Source organism: Dama dama, chromosome 15 (genome assembly GCF_033118175.1).
Source record: "Dama dama isolate Ldn47 chromosome 15, ASM3311817v1, whole genome shotgun sequence".
NCBI classification, from domain to species: Eukaryota; Metazoa; Chordata; class Mammalia; order Artiodactyla; family Cervidae; genus Dama; species Dama dama.
In genome coordinates, this window is record NC_083695.1 from 88,081,565 (window position 1) to 88,102,718 (window position 21,154).

General features: G+C 48.6%; 1 protein-coding gene across 1 annotated transcript in view; it reads left to right on the top strand.

Moving 5' to 3' along the window:
* The first annotated feature begins 276 nt into the window (after positions 1–276).
* The window catches only part of LOC133069908 (deleted in malignant brain tumors 1 protein-like), a 74,458-nt gene continuing 53,580 nt past the window's right edge, over positions 277–21,154 (top strand). Inside the window, exons 1-10 of the mRNA XM_061161351.1 lie at positions 277–346; positions 1,097–1,414; positions 4,329–4,400; positions 4,937–5,251; positions 6,941–6,979; positions 9,636–9,783; positions 12,590–12,780; positions 13,612–13,641; positions 14,424–14,465; positions 15,542–15,944. Of these exons, the coding sequence (XP_061017334.1) occupies positions 277–346; positions 1,097–1,414; positions 4,329–4,400; positions 4,937–5,251; positions 6,941–6,979; positions 9,636–9,783; positions 12,590–12,780; positions 13,612–13,641; positions 14,424–14,465; positions 15,542–15,944 (1,628 nt within the window). The remainder of the gene's footprint in view (positions 347–1,096; positions 1,415–4,328; positions 4,401–4,936; positions 5,252–6,940; positions 6,980–9,635; positions 9,784–12,589; positions 12,781–13,611; positions 13,642–14,423; positions 14,466–15,541; positions 15,945–21,154) is intronic.

Sequence of the window (21,154 nt, forward strand, 5' to 3'; positions counted from 1 at the left end):
GGGTGACTTCCCTGGTGCTCCAGTGGTTAAGACTCTGTGCTCCCACTCCAGGGGATATGGGGTTCAATCCGTGATTAGGGGTTCAATCCCTGATTAGGGAACTAAGATCCCACATGCTACATGGCGTGGCAAAAAAAAAAAAAAAAATTAAAAAACAAACAAAAAACTTTCCTTTAAAGACCAAAAAATACTTCAGAAAGGTCTTATCGTGAGTCCTCCCGGGAATGTGTCTACTTTATTCTTTTCACTATGCTGACAGATGGCGACCTAGCTTCGATGGCCCTTCCAGCTGACAGCTCCTTGGCGCCTTCACACAGGCTTGACACCGAGGCCTTGACACCCACAGGTACAGGAAGCAATTCCTGAGAAATCAAGGGCTCATGGGTCATGTGGGAGAGGCATTCCTCCCAGCTGGAGGGAGACCGCAGGCACGGTTAAAGGTGGGGACAGCCCGCTGACAGGCTATGGGATTCAGAGCAATTTTCTTCACCTCTCTGAGTTTCAGTTTCTTCATCTGTAAAATGGGAACCCACCCCTTACCCTGTGGGGTTGTTGTAGGGCGTCAGAGAGAAGCGGTTAAGTTAGTGACTGTCTGAGGCTCTGGCACTAAACTCCCGAACAACAGGCATGAGTTCCTGTCCTCAGTGCCCTGGACAGAGTAAAGCCATTAACAAAGACTTAGGGGGCAGAGGGGCCAAGCAGCTCCAAGACTGAAGTAGTTCTGCGTGGCCAGGAGTCTCTTTCGCTGTATTCAGCCTACAGACAGTCTGGTTTCTTGTTTCATTAGATACACTGAAATCGCTTATTTCTATCGCTGTCCATGGTAGGGGGAATAACACAGGCTCTTGTTGGGAGAATCTAGGAATTCAGGCAGTTTCTTAAAGAGAGCTTTTGGAAAGGGGGATAAAGTCTTCCTGAGGGGACTTGAAATTGAAGATTATCCTGGCTCTTCTTGCTATCTGGGTGGCCGAGGACTGCGTGATCTTGCATGACTGTAAAATAGGGATGTAACCACCTGGAGATTAAAAGGATAAAGGGAGCCTTCCGGAGATGGGAGGGCAGACCCCAAGTGCCTCTCCTCCTTGTTCCTCCCCAGGGGCCTGGATGGCCGTGAGGCTGGTGGGCGGCCCGGGGAGATGCTCAGGCCGCGTGGAAGTCCTGGTCCAGGACACGTGGGGGACCGTGTGTGATGACCTCTGGGACCTGGCCGAGGCCGCTGTCGTGTGCCGCCAGCTGGAGTGTGGCCAGGCGGTGGCGGCCCCCCCGGGGGCCCACTTTGGGGCAGGTTCTGGGAAGATCGCGCTGGACAACATGCAGTGTGTGGGCAGCGAGAGCCACCTGGGGCAGTGTGTGCACAGGGGCGAGGCCGGGCACAACTGCGGGCACCTGGAGGACGCCAGCGTCGTCTGCACAGGTGAGCGGCCACTGTCAGTCCCTGCCTGGAGGGCTGCTCCTGTGGCCTCCCTACTCACCCCTACACACACACACACACACACACACACCCCAGTGACACACACACACACACACACACACACCCCAGTCACACACACACACCCCCCACAGCCCAGTCGCAGAATGTCAGTGGACCAGGCAGTAGCCTGGCTCCTTCCCAGGTTGTTCAGCCACCCGACCACCCCCTTAGCTGCAGCGATTGCTGAGTATGACTTACAGGCTGGATCCCAGCTCCAAAGTGGCTGGTTAGGTTTGAAAATTCTAAGCTGAACCTGAATCCAGCCAAATCAGAGTGTCGGGCATAAAAATTCAAATTCTTACATTTTGTGGCGAAAATAAAAGTCGAAGTGCAGCAGGTTCAAAGCAGCAAATTCTTTCGTTACATTAACTGACTGGAACTGAGAAAGCCCTGCTCTTCTGGACACCGAACAGCTTTCCCGTGCACATGGCTCCCACCACTCAAGTCCCCTGTGGGTCCTCAGAAATGTTTGCGCCTGTGACCTCAGGGTGATAGGCCAAGTTGTCAGCTGGTATGCCAGGCCTTCCACATCTGGGCCTGGTGACCTCCCCAGAACTATGTGTCCCTCTGGCTGACTCTCTGCCCCTGCTACCCTCCCCGTCTTTCCTGATTCTGCCCCACTGGTGACTTGAATAATGTCCCTGCAAATGATGAGCTCTCAGGCTGCACATGCCCACCTGGAGCCACCCTTGCCAACTCTTGAGGCCCCCAGGGAGCAGTGGACCCTGAAGATGTCCTGGGTCAGCCCAGGTTTGCTGCCTGGTCCTGTGTCCCAAATCCCCAGGAAATGCCAGGCTCCTCACGGGCAGAGTCTCTGCCTCTCTGCCTCCCACCCCTCTCTACCTGTAGGATGTTCACAGTAAACATTCTCCCATTAAGATGTGGTAACATGTACCGTCTCTCTCCACGTTACAGGTGCTGATTCCACAGCTGCTCCGCCTACAGGTAGGGCCCTTGTTACGTCTTCTACTAAACTCTGCATGATGTGAGAAGGCCATGAGGCTTAGAGTCAGATCCTGGTTTGAGTCACAGCTTCTTTCTTTCACTCGTCTGTTCATTCAGCCATGTGCCAGACTCTGTGCCAGTGAAGCATGGGGGCCATGCAGTGGTCAAAGCCCTGGACCTTTCTTTCATGGGGTTTACTCCCTAATGGGAGAGAAGCCTGACATATGACCCCCTCAGTTAGACGACCAGAGCCAAGTGATGTCATCTCTCCCTCCCAGCTCATCTCCATTCCTCTTCATTAAAGTGGGAATGATACAGAGAATCTAGTAAGGTCATGAATTTTATGTGCTCAGTTGCTCAGTCGCATTTGACTCTTCGCGACCCCATGAACTGTAGCCCACCAGGCTCCTCTATCCATAAGATTTCCCAGGGGAGAATACTGGAGTGGGTTGCCGTTTCCTACTCCAGTGGATCTACCAAACCGGAGATCAAACCTGTGTCTTCTGCAGTGACAGAGGGATTCTTTATCACTGAGCCACCAGCGAAGCCCAAGGTCATATATTAGACGATACCTAAAGATTCTTGGCACCTGGCAGGCACTCACACAGCCATGGCCCCTTTCTGTGGTCATGTGCCCACCTAAAGGAGTGCATGTGGGGATTGGAAGGCCCTGAGCTGTTGGAATCTGATCCCGACTGGTTTCTCTTCAGCTGAATAACCATGGGCTTCCCTGGTGGCTCAGACGGTAAAGAATCTGCCTGCAGTGCAGAAGACCTGGGTTCGGTCCCTGGGTCAGGAAGATCCCCTGGAGGAAGAAATGGCAACTGACTCCAGTATCCTTGCCTGGAAAATCCCGTGGATTGAGGAGCCTGGCAGGCTACAGTCCATGTGGTCGCAAAGAGTCGGACATGACTGAGCAACTTAACTAACTTTTCAGTCTCCATGTCATTAGAACAGGCACACTGGATGCCATGCTCCCTAAAATTCTATGCTTTTGATGTTCTGAGACTAACAAGGAAGGAAGAAGTAGCCACATAGGTGAGCTGAATTAAGTGTACACCCCTGGGAAAGTGAAAGATGGTTGTTGAAAAACAGAGATGCAGGTCTTACAATAGAAATTGAGAGATACCTTCCCTCTAACATTTTGTTATGAAAAATTTCAGATATACAGAAAAGTTTGAGGGATTTAACGGTTAACTCCTACCTGGATTCTATGATAAATTTATCAATCCATCTATCATTCATCAACTTACCTTTTATTAAGGTTTGATTTATGTGCCATAAGGTTCACCCATGTTAAGATCCAGTTAGATGAACTTTGGTGATTGTACACGGTTGTGTGATCACCACTGCGGTCAAGATACACAACAGTTCCCTCAGCCCCAGAGGTTCCCTCGAGCATTTCAGACCTGCTACCCTCCTCCCTGCCCCCTCCCCGAAGGATTTGCTGTGTGACCCTCCTTGCTTTGTTTAGGTGAAGTCACTACGCCCCTGGGGCTAGGGTAACCAAGAGAGAGGTGATAGCCCCCTGACAGCTCGCATGCCGCAGGCCACTTGGGGCTAACTGTCTTTGCTTTTGCAAAGTGGCCGTGTGGCCCGTGTCAGCTTGTCAACAGGCAGTAGCGCCATGTTCCATCCTAAATGGGGATCTCAGAGACGGGAGGTCACTGGCCTTAGCAGTGTCGTCCTTATCCCTGCTGAATCCTGATGGGAGGCAGCTGCCCCTTGGAGTAGCTGTTCACCTTCTTGCGATGTTCTGATTCTTCCCTCTCGTCACTCCTTCCGTTTTCCCCCATCAACAGCCCATGAGGACCTACTTTCCACGTCACCAGCAACATCAGTGGCCCAAAACCCACCTGCTTCGGCACCTCCAGGTAAGGCCGTTCCTTTGGAAGGGACAGAAGTGACACAGCCACACGCCTTTCATCACCCACCAGGCCACCCAGGCTTATCCCTACATCTCCTCCGAGCTCCCCTGGAGCTTGTCATGAGGCCTTATAGCTCTGAACCATTACCTCTGCCACAGGCTATTGACCCAAGCAAAGTCAGGCCACAGGCCCCGGGGGTCAAGGACTAGGCAAATAGACTCAGCCTCCTGGGAAGAGTGAGAGGGTTACACTGCAGAGGCAGAGAGCAAGGCTAGAAGGTGAGCAGTCTTAAGCCGCATGTGAATAGCTTGGCATCAGTTCTCAGACTGGTTGGCATCAAAGTGAAATTTTGAGCTTCATCAACATTCTGGTTTCAATTGGTTTGAAGTCTACATGCTTGCAGTCAGCAGTTTTCATCTGGTAGGGGTCCACTTCCTGCAAGTACAAGTTAGGATTCTGTGTTGGGCCTTTAAAGATGGATACCATCAGATGCCTTAGAGCCGCACGTTGGCATGGGACCCTCGTGGCAGCGTGAAGTGTGTGGGTACAAAGCCACGGAAAGAAAGGAAAGCCAGGGTGGCAGAGGGCAGTCCAGTCCTCAACAGGCAGAGGGCGCGGCCAGCACCCTGAGACCCCTTTCCTCCCCCAGGAGGCTGGGCCCCCCTGCGGCTGGCAGGCGACCACGGGAGCTGTGCGGGCCGCGTGGAGGTTTTCTACCAGGGCGCCTGGGGGACAGTGTGTGACGACCTCTGGGACCTGCCGGAAGCAAACATTGTCTGCCGACAGCTGGGCTGCGGCTGGGCCGTGGAGGCCCCAGGCGAGGCCTACTTTGGGGAAGGTTCTGGAAAGATCCTCCTGGACAACGTGCAGTGCAAGGGGCAGGAAGAGCACCTGGACGCATGCTCCCATGCTGGCTGGTTTGCCCACAACTGTGGGCACGGGGAGGATGCTGGCGTGGTCTGTTCAGGTAACCCCACTCCCTTCCCAGGCAGAACCCAGCTGGGCCCTTTCGAAAAAGTCCTTTCCTAGGGACGGTGTCAAAAATCACAATTGAAAGTAAAGTAGGACAGGAGCTTCCTTGGCGGTGCAGTGGTTAAAAATGCTCCTTCCAGTGTGGGGAACTTGGGTTCGATCCCAGGTTGGGGAACTAAGATCCCACAGGCCGCAGAGCAACTAAGCCTGAGCACTGCAATTAGAGAGCCTGCAACAAGGAACCAGTGCAGCCAAAATTTTGAGAAAAGGAAAGAACGCAGGATGTTTTTCACTGACAGCAGATGTTTTCATCTCTCCCACTTACAGATGCTGAATACTCAGTGGCCTTGCTACCAGGTGGGGAAGGGGTTGTTCACGTGTGTGGTTTGTCAAAACCTGGTGGGGGGGAATTCTGCAGGAAATTGAATGGGTTCTGTCCTCCAAGTCCAGAGAGCAGCTTAGAGATGTGGAGTCGCTGACTGCCCCCTGGGAGAGAGGAAGAGCCCTTGGAAGTCATTTGTTCCCACCTCACCTCCTACCTCTTCAGTTCATTGTGCATTTCACACTCGGGAAGCAGATTTAAAATTTCCTAAACTTCTGCACAGCACTTTGGGGTTGTGCGGGGCTGGCAATGAGAAGCAGGTGGGGAGTGGTTGAGATGGGAGAGGCAGTTACGGACACTTTCTGCCCATGGGCAGCAGAAGGCTGATGGGCCAGACCTGGCCAAAGTCAAAGCTCAGTTTAATTCCTACTCTCTCCTGGCCTCTCTCTGGTCCTGGGCATTCTGGCCCCATGCTGCTTCCTTGCTGTTGGTTTTCCCACTTGCTCTCAGTGTCAGTACCTGGAGTTTTCCACACCTGTGCCCCGTTTCCTTTATCAAACCCCCGGTCCCTTGATGCCTTGCCCTTGGCCAGCTCCTGGCCAAAGGGTGAGTCATGACCAGAGCTGAGTGGACAAGGTCTGATAAAGCTGCAGTCACATCCCCTCCTGGGCTGTCAGCCTTTAGGAGGTAGGAATGGATTGGTCCCCGGACCGAGTCTCCAACAGGAAGCTCTGGGCCAGGTGTTGCTGGCTGGAGAGATGTTGGGGACAGGAAGGAGCCACTGTGACCTTAGGCCCTGACCTATCATCTCTGAGCAGCACAGGTCAAAGGAAGCAGTCAGTCAGTGCCTCCTCCTGTACTTGCATTGAAGCCTCATAACTCCCCACACTGGGGTCGCAGAAATTGACTACAGGAGCGAGAATGTCACATCTTTCATTTTCTTAAATTCCCAAATTTTAAAATATCTCATTTACATTCTCTGATTCTCTGTATCCTTCTCTGTCCTTTCTTTTTCATCTTCCTTTTTTTTGTTTGTTTGTTTTTGTTTTGTTCCTCTCCTCTTGCTGATATCTTGGACTTTCAGAAGCTCCATTAAACTTTTCTTAGCGCCTCTTGGAGATAAAGGGCTAGGATAACATGACAAGAGAATGAGTGCATCAAAGTCCGAAAGATCCGGATCAGTGCTTCTTCCCTCCTGCACGTGACCGCCCCCTGCATGCTCTGCTTCACCCCCAGAGGCGGGCTGAGGAGTTTTGGGAGGGGCCCTGATGACGTATCTCTCACCAGCTCCTTGGAGGCTCCTTGTGTGAGTGTGTCGCCCTCAATGCCAGCCGACAATCCTGTGTCCTTTGTGTTTGACAGGTCCCCCTTTGGATGTCATGGCGGAGACGAAGGCTGCAGGTGAGACCAGGCTGTCCTTGGTTGCCCTGATCATCATCATCTAGCTCAGGCCCTAAAGTGATTTTTCTAGGAAATTGAGCAAAATACTACTGCCCTGTCTAGGTCACTCTTCTGAGCCTACATTCTGAGTGACTTGTCCGATAATGAAGGTGCCAGTTCCATTTCTATTAGTCCAAGAAGGTAATCCAAATGATCAAGTGCGGTCAGCCTTCCTGGTCTCCCAGCACGGACACCACGTGTGCAAGACAGATGTGTGGCCATTAGCACTGCCACATTGCCAGGGCACTGCCCCAGGGCACCATTTCAGAGGCCTTTCACCACAGTGGGCATCTTCTCTGCCCTCTCTCCTTCTCTGACTTTCTGTGTCCTTCTCTGTCCTTCCTTTTTCATCTTCCTTTTATGGTTTCTCTGCTTTGGCTAGGATCCTGGGCTTTCAGAAGCTCCACTAAACTTTTCTTAGCACCACTTGGAGTTGAAGGGCTGCTGCTGCTGCTGCTAAGTCGCTTCAGTCGTGTCCGACTCTGTGCGACCCCATAGACGGCAGCCCGCCAGGCTCCCCCGTCCCTGGGATTCTCCAGGCAAGAACACTGGAGTGGGTTGCCATTTCCTTCTCCAGTGCATGAAAGTGAAAAGTGGAAGTGAAGTCGCTCAGTCATGTCCGACTCATCGAGACCCCATGGACTGCAGCCCACCAGGCTCCTCTGTCCATGGGATTTTCCAGGCAAGAGTACTGGAGTGGGGAGAGTTGAAGGGCTAGAGTAACATAATGCCTGGAGGGCCTAGCTGGTCCTTCTAGGGAACAGCTCTAGCTCAGTGACTGGAGCCAGCTGTGTGTAGGTCCACTTCTTACACAACCAGGTAATCTGATGGCGAAAGCTGTTGCTGCAGCCGTCACCTTTCATTTTGAACTAAATATTGGACAGATGGATAAACAAACCGACAAGCAGGTGGAGAATCAAATGGACAGTGGGTGGACAGATGGACACAGGACAAATCAGAGTTGAAGAGGGTGGATTACTCAGGGCAACTTCTTTCCACTTGGTGGATTTTCAGTGGTCTACTTTTAATAAATTACAAGTGCTAGTGGGTAGAACACAGCCATCTTCATATATAGAAGCTTCACATGAGCTTGACCTTAATTGTGAAAATAAAGTAGTTTATTCATTACTACTGATGACGTGATAAAAAATCGAAGCTTTAGGATATAGGACCCAGTGTAACCAAAACTGGAATCTGGCTGCTCACTGATCAAAAGCCAAGAAAGAGACAAAGTTGGTGGAAAGGAAAGTTTGCCTTATTTTGGATGCTGGCAATCAGGGGCTGGGGGAATGGCGCCTGTCCAAAGGCTGACTCCCCTTTCCCCAACACTCAGGGGGCAAGAGCTTTTATAGGCTGAAGGAGGGGGCTACATGCAGAAACAACAGTCAGCTCTGACAAGTGTCATCTTGATACAGTTACAGATTGATTCAGTTCAGTTCAGTTGCTTAATTGTGACCAACTCTTTGTGATCCCATGGACTGCAGTACACCAGGCCTCCCTGTCCATCACCAACTCCTGGAGTTTACTCAAACTCATGTCCATTAAGTCGGTGATGCCATTGAACCATCTCATCCTCTGTCATCCCCTTCTCCTCCCACCTTCAATCTTTCCCAGCATCAAGGTCTTTTCCAATGAGTCAGTTCTTCACATCAGGTGGCCAAAGTATTGGAATTTCAGCTTCAACATCAGTCCTTCCAATGAACACTCAGGACTGATCTCCTTTAGGATGGACTGGTTGGATCTCCTTGCAGTCCAATGGACTCTCAAGAGTCTTCTCCAACACCACAGTTCAAAAGCATCAATTCTTTGGCATTCAGCTTTCTCTGTAGTCCAACTCTCACATCCATACATGACCACTGGAAACACCATAGCCTTGAGTAGATGGACTAGACATTAATTAGGTCCAGTTAATTTTCAGTTTCAGGGTCAGTTTGTTTCCATTTCTTCTGAGGCCAATTCTCAGAACTGCGGCAGCTTCTGTCGTGGGTACACTCTGCTCATTATATAGTTAACTTCTCCACCTGATGGGTGTTTCAGTATCTATAAGACAGCTCACAGAATAGGGTTCAGAATATCATCTACAGCCCTTGAGGAGGAACTAAAGGTCCTTGACTTTGCTTCATGACTACCTTCTTATTATTTGGTCTCCTTTGACTATTCTCCTTTGTTTCTGCATGTTCTCCCTTCTCTGATTAAACTTAGTCCTTAGCTAAAGTTTTTCCGCAGACAAAAGGCAGGTGGAGGACATGGGGGATGGGCAGGCGAGGACCATAGAGTCCTGCTCCGTTTCACCAGCATTGGGCAGTAACCAAGGGAAAGGTTCAGGCTGATTCTGGATAACTGCCCTATGCAGAAAGCACTAGTCAGCGGCAAAATTCTCTTGAGATCAAGAGATACTGCAAACTTCAGACCCAATGTCATGTCTTAATTTTCTAAGTTTACAAGAATTTTTTGACTAGTTTATACCTCTGCTACATCCTACGATGTACCTAACAAAGCAATGACCCATGAAACCTTTCAAGGAGAAAAAAAAAAAAAATAAAAGAAAAAAAAAGTCAACTATAGTGAACTGAGCAATGAAAAAAACTGAAATTCTGAAGTATCTCTCTGCTTTTAGGAAAATTTCAGTGTGGCAGAATCATTACTAACTCATCTGGAGCTATCAGGAATCCCCCTCGGAACAAAATGCATGACAACATAACATGTGTGTGGGAAATCAGAGCTAACGCATCTGATCACATACGACTGGCGTTTCCATATCTTAAGTAAGTCGGAAGGACTTTCCTTAAGTGCACTGTGTGGTTTAAGATTCCAGGTATTTACTCCTTTGGTTTATTCTTGTAATTAAAAGAGTCTTTCTTTTTAAGTTTCTATTTTGAACTAACTACAGACATATAAGAAGCTAAAAAAATAACAAAGTCCCATGTCCCCTTCACTCTTCTTTCTCCATTGGTGACATCTTATATAACTGTAGAACAGTGTCAAAAACACAAATCTGACATTAGTATAATGCTGTTAGCTGGAATATAGACTTCCTCAGTTTTCACCATCTTTCTCTTGCACTTATGTGTGTGTGTAGTTCTGTGCAATTTTATCCCATGTATAGGTTCACTGGGTTTCCCCAGTGGCTTAGCAGTAAAGAATCTTCTGGCAGTGCAGGAGCTGTAGGAGACGTGGGTTCAACCCCTAAGTCGGGAAGATCCCCTGGAGGATGTGTTTTTGCCTGGAGAATCCCATGGATAGAGGAGCCTGGTGGGCTACATTCCATAGGATCGCAAAGAGTCAGACACAACTAAAGCGACTTAACATGCACACACACATCCATAGGTCCATGAAACCACCACTACAATCTAGAACAGCGATCCCCAACGTTTGGAGCATGAGGGACCAGTTTTATAGAAGACAATTTTTCCACAGATGGCGTGGGGATGGTTTCAGGATGATTCACGTGCATTATGTTTGTTGTGCACTTTATTTTTACTATTGTATTGACTCCACGTCAGATTATTAAGCATTAGGTCCCAGAGATCGGGGACCCTGGATCTAGAAGCAGAGTGTGTGTTCCCCGACCACAAAGGGGTAACTACTTTATCCTTCATTTTTACAGCCACCCCAGCCCCTGTCCCTAGCAGCCACTAAACTATTTTCCAGCTGTATGTATGTTTTGAGACCATTCAATCTATGGAGTCATGCCGTATATATTCTTTTGAGATTCACTTTTCTCACTCAGCGTAAGGCCCTTGCGCTCCATCCAGGCTGTTGTCTGTATCAAGAGTTTGTTCCTTGTCATTGCTGAGAAGGTTTCCATTGTGTGGAAACCAGCGTTTGTACAACTATTTCTTCCGGTGAAGGACATTCGGGCTGTTCCCAGCCCCTCTGTTATATATAAAGCTTCTATGAGCATTCATATGCAGGTTTTTGCATGAACTTAAGTTTTCATTTCTCTGAGATTGATGATTGAGAATCAATTGCTAGGTTGTGTAGTATGTACATTTTTAGCTTTTAAAGAACATGTCGAACTGTTTTCCAGAGTGACTGCCATTTTGCATTCCTTCCAACACTACATGACAGATCTAATTTCTCCATATCCAAGCCAGCATTTGCTGTTATTTTTTGTATTTTTGTTGTTTTTGTTCAATCATGTCTGTCTCTTTGCAACCCCACGGACTGCAGCATGCCAGGCTTCCCTGTCCATCACCAACTCCTGGAGCTTGCTCAAACTCATGTCCACTGAGTCAGTGAGGCCATGCAACCATCTCATCCTCTGTCGTCCCCTTCTCCTCCTGCCTTCAATCTTTCCCAGAATCAGGGTCTTTTCTAATGTGTTGGCTCTTTGCATCAGGTGATATCCATTAATTTTGGATTAGCTGTCATTTTTAGCAAACAGGTCTTATATATGTGTTGTTAGATGTGTGTGTTGGTGTTTCTTTTTCCTTTTCTCTTTTGGAGTGATTGTAAATAATACTGTTTTATAATTTTGGTTTCTACATGTTTGTTAGAAATATGATTGATTTTTGTGCCCATGAATTTGTAGCTAAAATAAAATTCACTTGTATGCTTTGTATGGGGGGGGGTGTATGTGATGGGGTGTGAGAGACAGAGCTTGATAGTATGTATGTATGTATTTCAGCTTGCTGGCTAAAGATGCAGATTCCATGGAACCCTCAGACCTAATAAAACAGGAAAGTTTAAATTTTAATATTGTAAACTGTCAAGGTTGCTATCATTCATAGGTGAATGTCTTACAGAAACTAACCTTCAGAAACAAATTATTTATTGCTCTTGACTTTTGCTTCATCAAAATCTGACTTGGAACAGACATCTCATCAGGCTGAGATGTGCAAATGGTTCTCTGAGTCCCGTGTTCTGTACAGAACTTCACAATAAAGAACAACACAGTCAGATGACTTCCACAAAGCCGGCTGAGCTGATTTGGTAGTGCACCTCCCTCTCGGGCAGGTCGGCTGCTGAAAGCCTGGACGGAGGCTGTTTGGACCCTGAAGCCACATCCTAGTGGCTGCCCGTTGGCTGACCCTGCCCCTGGGCCCAGGTTTCAAGGTACCTGTGGCCTCAGGGTGCTCAAGGCTCATCAGGGTTACACATACTGCACCAGGCTTTTCTTCCCTCTTCTAGTTAAAATCCCATCCCCAAAGGCAATGGCTCTCAGAAAAAAATGGGGTAAAGGCAATCTACTATGTTTGGGCCCACCCTGCTGGCTCAGATGGTAAAGAATCTGCCTGCAATGCAGGAGACCTGGGTTCAATCCCTGGGTCGGAAGAGCCCCTGGAGAAGGGAATGGCTACCCACTCCAGTATTCTTGCCTGGAGAATTCCATGGACAGAGAAGCCTGGCCGGCTAGAGTCCATGGGGTGGCAGAGAGTTAGACATGACTGAGGGACTCACACACACACACACACACACACACACACACACACACAATGTTTGAATGATGACAGCCTTTTGATCTTGCCCCAGCCTCTTGATAGCAGCAGAACAGTCTGCCTCACAGCAGACTCTGAGATCCACCAAGGTGGGGGGAGACTGAGGCTCCCCCGGTGCTTGCTTCCCCAGCCTGGACTGCACCAATGAGTATTTTGAAGTCCTGGACGGCCCTCCATCCTCAGCAAAGTCCCTGGGGAAGACCTGCTCTGGTACCTATCTCACCTACTCGTCGTCCTCCAGCTCGCTGACGCTCGTGTACTACCGAAGCTACAACAACATAGGGAAGAACTTCGTCGCGTATTATTACTCCGAAGCCAAAGGTAAGAAAGGGTGGTTAGGCAAGCGATCTGGAGCTGGGCTGTCTGCCTGGGGACTCTGGGATTTCAGGTGAGAGACTCAGCCTCTCCACGCCCCGGTCCTGTCCCTATGTAATGGGGAGAAGAGAGCCTTACTTCCTAGGTTTGCTGTGCGTGTTCCTGGAAAAGATGCAAGCAGAGCCGTCTGCACAGTGAGGCCCGTGATAAATGCTCAGTACCTGGCAGCCTCATCACAGGCTGTTCTTTCTCATGTAACCATCTGATGGCAGGCAGCCAGCTAGGAAGCCACTGCTGAAATTACTCTGAGTACTAGGTGGGTATCTACAGAAGGTGTGATCCCAGCCTAAGGGAGTCTCATGTACAATCTAGAAGGAATTCAAGACAAACACATGTGACACAATTTGAGGACAAATAAAACACAGTGGCGTTAGCGGTAAAGAACCCGCCTGCCAGTTCAGAAGACGTAAGAGATGAGAGTTCGATCCCTGGGTGGGAAAGATCCCCTGGAGAAGGGCATGGCAACTCACTGCAGTGTTCTTGCCTGAAGAATCCCATGGACAGAGGAGGTGTCCTGAGGACATGCAGTGATGGGTCCTGTGCTATTTACCACGAAGAGGAAAGAATCTGAACTGGTGAAGAGTTCTAGCATCCTCCGTGTCCAGGAAGCTGCTCATTAGTCTGTAATCTCAGCAAGTGCCGGAGGAACTCACTGAGCGAGCTCGGGGAACATGCTGTTAAACGCAAAGGAGGCACTCTGTGTCACAAAGTGGGCCGGGGGAAGTCACTGAGATTGGCATTGAACAGTTACTGATGATGATTCTCTTGTATTTGCAGATGCTGTTTCCCAGACCCCACATCTAATCAGTGAGTCACCTTTTATAGTCCATGGACTTTTCCAGGCAAGAGTACTGGAGTGGGTTGCCACTGCCTTCTCCAGGGCATCTTCCAGACTCAGGGATCAAACCCGGGTCTCCCGCATTGCAGGCGGACGCTTTACCGTCTGAGCCACCAGGGAAGTCCTTTACTGACATTACTTAATCTTAATTCCACGTTCATATTTATTCCCCTGTCCCTGCTCCTGGTGTTTTTACTGTCATAGTCTGACCTCTCTTATGTATGTTTCCTAATTTCCTTTGCAAACCCACATTATTTGAGAGATTCTGTCTACACAAGTTACACAAGTATGAAGAATGTAGTAGAACTAAATTACACACATGAACCATTGGGTACTGTATCCATTTGATTTCCTTAATTCCTTGTTTTTATCAAAGACAATGAAGGGCATCTAATCAGACACTCCGCATGCAGGGAGAGTTAATAGCAAAAGCCAAAAGCAGAAGCTTGCAGAAGAAAGAGCTGTTTTCCCCAGAAGGGCACTGACGGCGAATGTATTTTAACACGAAACGGCACAATGTAAATGCCAAATTTCCATGGCTGGGCAGAGGAGGGGATATTATTTCTGTTGGATCTCACAGCCCTGGCCAATATCGAGACTCGCCTGTAAGGAGAATTTGACTTCAGAGGTCATAGAGTATAAGGACGATAGGAAAAGTGAATTAGCCAGAATTGTGGCATTTAGTGGAGGCTGAACTCAGACTTGTCTGCATCCTCCCGTTTTACTCAAGGGTGTCTTCTTGTATCCACAGCAATCCCAATAGCAACACCCAAAGTGGTAAAAGCAAGACCAGGTAAGCCATGGAACACACACATTCCTCATCCACTGTCCTTGCCTCTGAGTGCCTGTGTTTATGTCTGCATCTGTAACTGCCTCGTAGGCAGAAGCTGGACTGACTGCAAGTGGTTCGTCTATTTGCAACGGGCCCGCTGACCCTGTGCAGACTTTTCAGGGCCATTCAGAGCTCTTGGGATCTTTTGGCTCTAGCATCCTAGAACAAGCAGAATTCATTTTTTCAACACCTTTCAGAGTCATCAAAGCCTGAGCAACTTATAAGCACCCTCTAGTGGGCTTCTGCCTTTTCTTTTTACGGCCTGTCCTGCTCATGGTTAACCTCACACCTGCATCACTAATAGACTTGTTCCAAGTGAGTGGAGTGCCAGAGGCATTCCAGCGGCAGTGAGCTGGAATAGCAGAGAGAAGAAAAATAGTGAATTTGAGAAGCAGGAGAAATGAGTTGAAATCAGCTACTGACCAGACATGGGATTTAGGGTAAGTCACTTTGCTTCTCTGGGCATCCCCAGTGGCTGACCAGTAAAGAATCTGCCTGCAATGCAGGAGCCGTAGGAGATGCAGGTTTGATCTCGGGATCGGGAGGATCCCCTGGAGAAGGAAACGGCAACCCACTCCAGTCTTCTGGAAAATCTCACGGACAGAGAAGCCGGACAGGCTGTAGTCCATGATGTCACAAAGAGCTGAACACGACTGAAGAGACTTAGCACACACACATACACTTTGCTTCTCCAGCTATCAGTGTCCTCAGAGATAAAGCTGGCTTATCTTCCAGAGTTACTATGAAGTCGAAGGTGGACACACAAACACGTACACACACTCAAAATCACTGTGGTTTTCTGTGATACTCTGTTTTTCTGCATTTAGCCAACACAGATTCGCATATAGCTCTGGCCCAGTAGATGTTAATTTAATGCATGTTTTAGGCTAAATGTTGTTTTGACAGTTTTAGCGACTTTTGTGTGACTTTAGTGAGAGTTTTGTTTTTTACTTTTGTGACTAGTTGACTGACCCTTTACTGAGTTCTCCATCCCGAGCAGCAGTGTGGGGTGAGGAGCTCAGCTGGCCCCAGGGGAGTGAGCACGCGCCCAGGAGGCTACATGACAGTCACCCGCTCTCTGTCTGCAGGGGACTGGCCGGAGCTGCGGCTGGTGGGCAGCTCAGGTCGGTGCTCAGGACGCGTGGAGGTCCTGCACCGGGGGGCCTGGGGCACCGTGTGCGACGACCTGTGGGACCTGAACGAAGCCAAGGTCGTGTGCCGGCAGCTGGGGTGCGGTCAGGCCGTGTCCGCCCTCGGGAAGGCCCACTTCGGCCCGGGCTCTGGAGACATCTTCCTGGACAACCTGCAGTGCGCCGGGGCGGAGCGCTACCTGGGCCAGTGCGCGCACTCGGGCTGGTCGGAGCACAACTGCGGCCACCACGAGGACGCCGGGGTCATCTGCTCAGGTAGCCTCTCCTCCTCCCGCCGGTCACCACCCAAGTGCCTCAGGACCACCCTGCTGGAATTCAGAGTCAGCCAGGGACGAAGACAGGCTTTCCTGGTGGCTCTGCAATAAAGAACCTGCCTGCCAAGCAGGAGTTGCAGGTTCAATCCCTGGGTCAGGAAGGTCTCCTGGAGAAGGAACTAGCAACCCACTCCAGTATTCCTGCCTGGGAAATCCCACGGACCTGGAGGCCACAGTCCATGGGGTTGCAAGAGTTGGACAGGACTTCAAGACTAAATCGCCGCCACTAGGGGTGAAGACAGGATCCTCAAACACGTAGCATTTGATGTTTGCTTTATCTCTTTAGGGCTTCCCTGGTGGCTCAGTTGGTAAAGAATCCGCCTGCAATGCGGGAGACCTGGGTTCGATCCCTGGGTTGGGAAGATCCCCTGGAGAAGGGAACAGCTACTCACTCCAGTATTCTGGCCTGGAGAATTCCATGGACTGTATAGTCCATGGGGTTGCCAAGAGTTGGACACAACTAAACGACTTTCACTTCACTTCACTTATCCCTTCTGAATTGGTTGAACAGATAAGATTTTAACTGATTCCCAGAATAAAATATTAAAATTTTCTAATTTGAGAGTAAGAATTACCAAAGGAATGTGTGCCTTACTGCATACAGATATATGAAAAAAGCATGATTAATTATGGGGATTTTTAAGGAGTATTTCTAAAGGTCTTTGTTTAAAGGGGCAGCCAATATAGTAAATCTAAGGAAGATTGCAGAGCTGGGCAAACTTGAGTCTGGATCTCGGAGCTGGTGATGACACTCAGACAGCATTTGATCAACTCTGAAGCTCTTGGAGCCTCAGTTTCCTCATCTGTAAAATGAGGAGACTGCTTGCGTTCTGGCAGGATTGCTGAAAGGACTCCTTCACGCTGTCTTTTGGATAGCACCTGCAGGGTATCAGTACCTGACAAAGGGCTGCATTTTTGGCAGTTTTTACTACCGTTTTCCTCACTCAGTCGTCTAACACCAGCGAATCAGTAAACTAGAATGGCTGATTTTAATTGCCTTGCGACAGCTTTTCAAAGTACTTTGGGATAGACTTCCACAGTGGTCTAGTGGTTAAGACTTCACCTTCCAGTGCAAAGGGTGAGGGTTCAGTCCCCAATGGGGGAGTTCCGATCCCACATGCCTTGTGGCCAAAAAACCAAAACATAAAACAGAAGCAATATTGTAACAAATTCAATAAAGGCTTTAAAAACGGTCTATGTCAAATATATATATATATTTAGATGTGAACAGTTAGAAGTGTGTTAATCACCTCTGGAGGTCTAGTAATAGCCCTCTCCAGTAGCGAGATATCTCTATAAACTAGCAGCTGTAATACCCGGAGTGATTCGAGAGATTTGGTAGCTAGAACTTGAAAGACCGCTTGTTCACAGACATGCCATATGAGATGGAGCTGGCGCCTGGGACTTTTAACCGGTTGTTGTTCCATCACTAAGTCGTGTACGATTCCTTGCAACCCCATGGACTGCAGCACGCCAGGCTTCCCTGTTCTTCACTATCTCCCAAATTCATGTCCACTGAGTCAGTAGTACTATCTAACCATCTCATCCTCTGCCGCCCTCTTCTCTTTTTGCCTTTGGTCTTTCCCAGCATCGGGGTCTTTTCCAATGAGTCAGCTCTTTGCATCAGGTGGTTTAACTGGGGGCACGTCTTTTTAAAATTAATTTATTTTTATTTATTTGGATGTTCCAGGTCTTAGTTGTGGCACTAGGGGTCTGAAGTCTACCTTGGAGTGTACTGGATCTTTAGACATGGCATGCAAATTCAGTTGCAGTATGTGGGATCTAGTTCCCTGACTAAGGATTGAACCTGAGCCCTTGCACTGGGAGTGTGGAGTCTTAGCCACTGGACCACCAGGGAAGTCCCAGAAGGCGCATCTTTTAAAACACTGTCTTGTTTGCTGTAGCATTCACTCACCCATCTGCTTACTTGGAGGTGTCTTATTATCTGTGGAACGTCCAACCCAGTTACAGCCTCGTGGGGTGTTTTTTATTCCTAAGTTTCAATGTTCTGGAGAATGACTGTACAAATCTGAAGTGTGGAGTGTTAGTCGCTCAGTCGTGTCCGGCTCTTTGCGAGCCCATGGACTATAGCTCGCCAGGCTTCTCTGTCCATGGGATTCTCCATGCAAGAATACTGGAGTGGATAGCCATTCCCTTCTCCAGGGCATCTTCCCGACCCATGAATTGAACCCATGTCTCCTGAATTGCAGGCAGATTCTTTACCATCTGAGCTACCATGAGATGCCCCCAATGTGAAATTCATCTGCTACAAAATCAGGAGTCTAGGTCATATCATCCCAAATGTGCCCATCCATCTGACCATTTTCTCAAAGCACAGTAGCCAGCCAACCACCAGCAAGACACTTCCTAGGTCTATAGCTGAATCCATTTCTTCAAGTGCTATGGTCTTTACAGGGACTCATTTTTCCCATATCAGATGAATAATCATTTATAAGGATGTAAGGAGAATCTTTGCTGTTGGTTATAAAAGTCAGGATTTCAGAAAAAGACTGACATATTTTTTCTCTACATAAACAGATGCGGGAGACTCATCTAACAGCTCAGGTAGGTCACGCCTTTTTTTTGATGGGACTTGAATATCAGCTGTTTGTGATTTATTGCTGGACTCAGTTCATTCTTTGTCTAAGCTGCTGATATTTTCATGGCTTTAAGATGCCATTTAAAAGTGTTATTTGGAATTACTCCTTTTTATATTGTCACAGGTGATGATGTCTCTGTGTGTGTGTTAGAGACACATATGTGCAGGCGTGACATGGCAATTCAAGGGCCTTTTGCAAAAACTTTTTCCCTTACTCAAAGGCATTTCCCTGACTCTGTCCTTGACCGGCTCTTTCTCAGTGTTTTAAGAGGAGTCTTGCAGCCACTCCCCATCACTCTCTTGAGCGCACCCTCGTCTTTCCACGGCCTTGTACTGATGTGAGAAAGCATTACACTCGAGTCTGTGTTTGACTAACAAATAGACTGCAGGCTCCCCGAGACAGGAGCCATGCCTCTTTGATTTACAGCCGTATCATCAGAGCGTAAAGGAAAGGCAGTCAGTTTCACTTCGAACACTGTTGCAATGACATTACACTGATGAAGGCCCCGCAGTCTGCACGCAACTCAGACACACATGAGACAGGCCCCAGGGGTCAAGACAGGGCACGTCCCTGCACGCCCGCATCGTCCCACTGGCCTCCAAGGCCTGCGGCCGGCGGACCTCCGGGGGTCTCCTGGGGACTCACAGGCCCCTCTCTGTCTGTGGCCACCACGAGGATGCCGGGGTCATCTGCTCAGGTAGCCTCCCCTCTCTCGGGCTACAATTTCAGATGTTGTGGTTGAAGACGTTGTGAAACTATGCATCCCAGGTGGAATTTTTCAACCATCCATCCATCCATCCATCTGCTCATTCTGTTGTCAGCCAATCCATGAGTGCCCACTGTGTGCCAGGCACTGCACTCAGGCATGGTGTCCACTGTATGCCAGGCACTGGGCCCAGGCACACGCCCTGCCACAGGCAGCCCCCGGTTGCACATGGGAGGCCTTGATGTTAGTGTGAACTGGCTCCCCCACAGCCTCGCCTTGCTGAATCCTGGACCCCACCCCACCCCCAGAGATGGTGATCAACTAGGTTTGGGAAGGGACGCTGGAATCTGCATTTTAACAGATGATCCAGGTGATCCTGCAGAAGAGGGGCCACGAGTAATCCAGCCCTGGCGAGCGGGGGGCAGAGTTGACCTAGAGGCTCTGCCCCACCCTCCAAGGCCAAGGACCCTGCTGGAGGACTGGAGTGACCCAGGAGCAGCATTCTGAGTACTGGGCCCAAAAAGACCATGGTCCTCCCCACTTCATCCCCACCTGCCCCCTTGTTACCCTACCTCCCCCAAACTTTGGATTCACTAAAGAGAGTGACCTGTTGTCTTTCTTTGTGCATTCAGATTCAAAAGACCTGCCTCCTCCCACACCTCCAGGTATGTCCATATTTTTTCTTGTTCAGGCAACTTTATAATAATAATAATAATAATATCGAATACTTATAAATGCTTTCCGGCACTGTTTTGGGGCCTTATACCTATGTAACTTACTTAATCTGCACAGTAACCTCTTAAAGTAAGTTATGTGATTATTCCCATTTTACAGATAGGTAAACTGAGATACAGAAATTAGTAATGTACCCAGGGGTAGCCAGTGGACTTAAACCACAGGTGTCAAGCCTCTTGACCACCAATCTAATATACCACATCTGTTCATTGGCCCCAACTACACAAAGACCAAGCAAAAACTAACACAAAAAAGGGGAGCTGTTTAGCTCAGGCTACTACTTTAATCTTCAGGAAGTGAAACTGTTAATCTCTCAGTCATGTCTGACTCTTTGCAGCCCCGGACTGTAGCCCACCAGGCTCCTCTGTCCATGGAATTCTCCAGGCAAGAATACTGGAATGTGTAGGCATTCCCTTCTCCAGAGGATCTTCCTGACCCAGCGACTGAACCCAGGTCTCCTGTATTTCAGGAGGATTCTTAACCATCTGAACCACCAGGGAAACCTGGAAAAAGGCATTTTAAATATTCTTTCACAGAAAGAGTAATTTGAGATGCAGAGAGGTTAAGTAACTTTCCTAGGATCACTCAACAAGTTAATGTAGGGACTAAGCTTTGATACTAATCAGTCTGACCCCAAAGTACATACTCTTGGGAATCTTTTGCTTGTTTTCAAAGAGTTTTTAAGTTAATGATTGAATGATATTCTTCTATAATAAAACCCGAAGATTAGAAAAGTCAGACACCACATGATGTGATGATTTTGAAATGATGCTGAAGGTAATGGAAAGGTGTTTTGTTTCATTGCAACAGACATTCCTAAGCATCTACATAGCAGCAGGCCTGATGCTAGGGTTTCTGAATATATTCGCTTATTTAGTCCCTACAATTAAGGATTAGGGAGATCAAGAAACCTACCCAGGATAACTCAGATAGAAAGTAGTAAAACTGGAATTTTAAGCCCCATCTCTCACCCTTTGAATCCTGTCCGCACACACCCTCAGACAACACCACAGGGCACAAGTCATTAGCAGGAGCATCTGACTTGGTCATCTGCCTGAAGAAGACCTGAATGTGTTCTGTGTATTCCTGGGGGAGACCAGCTTTGTGTGTTGGGATTGTGAGTGAGAGGAGAAAGGTCATCTAA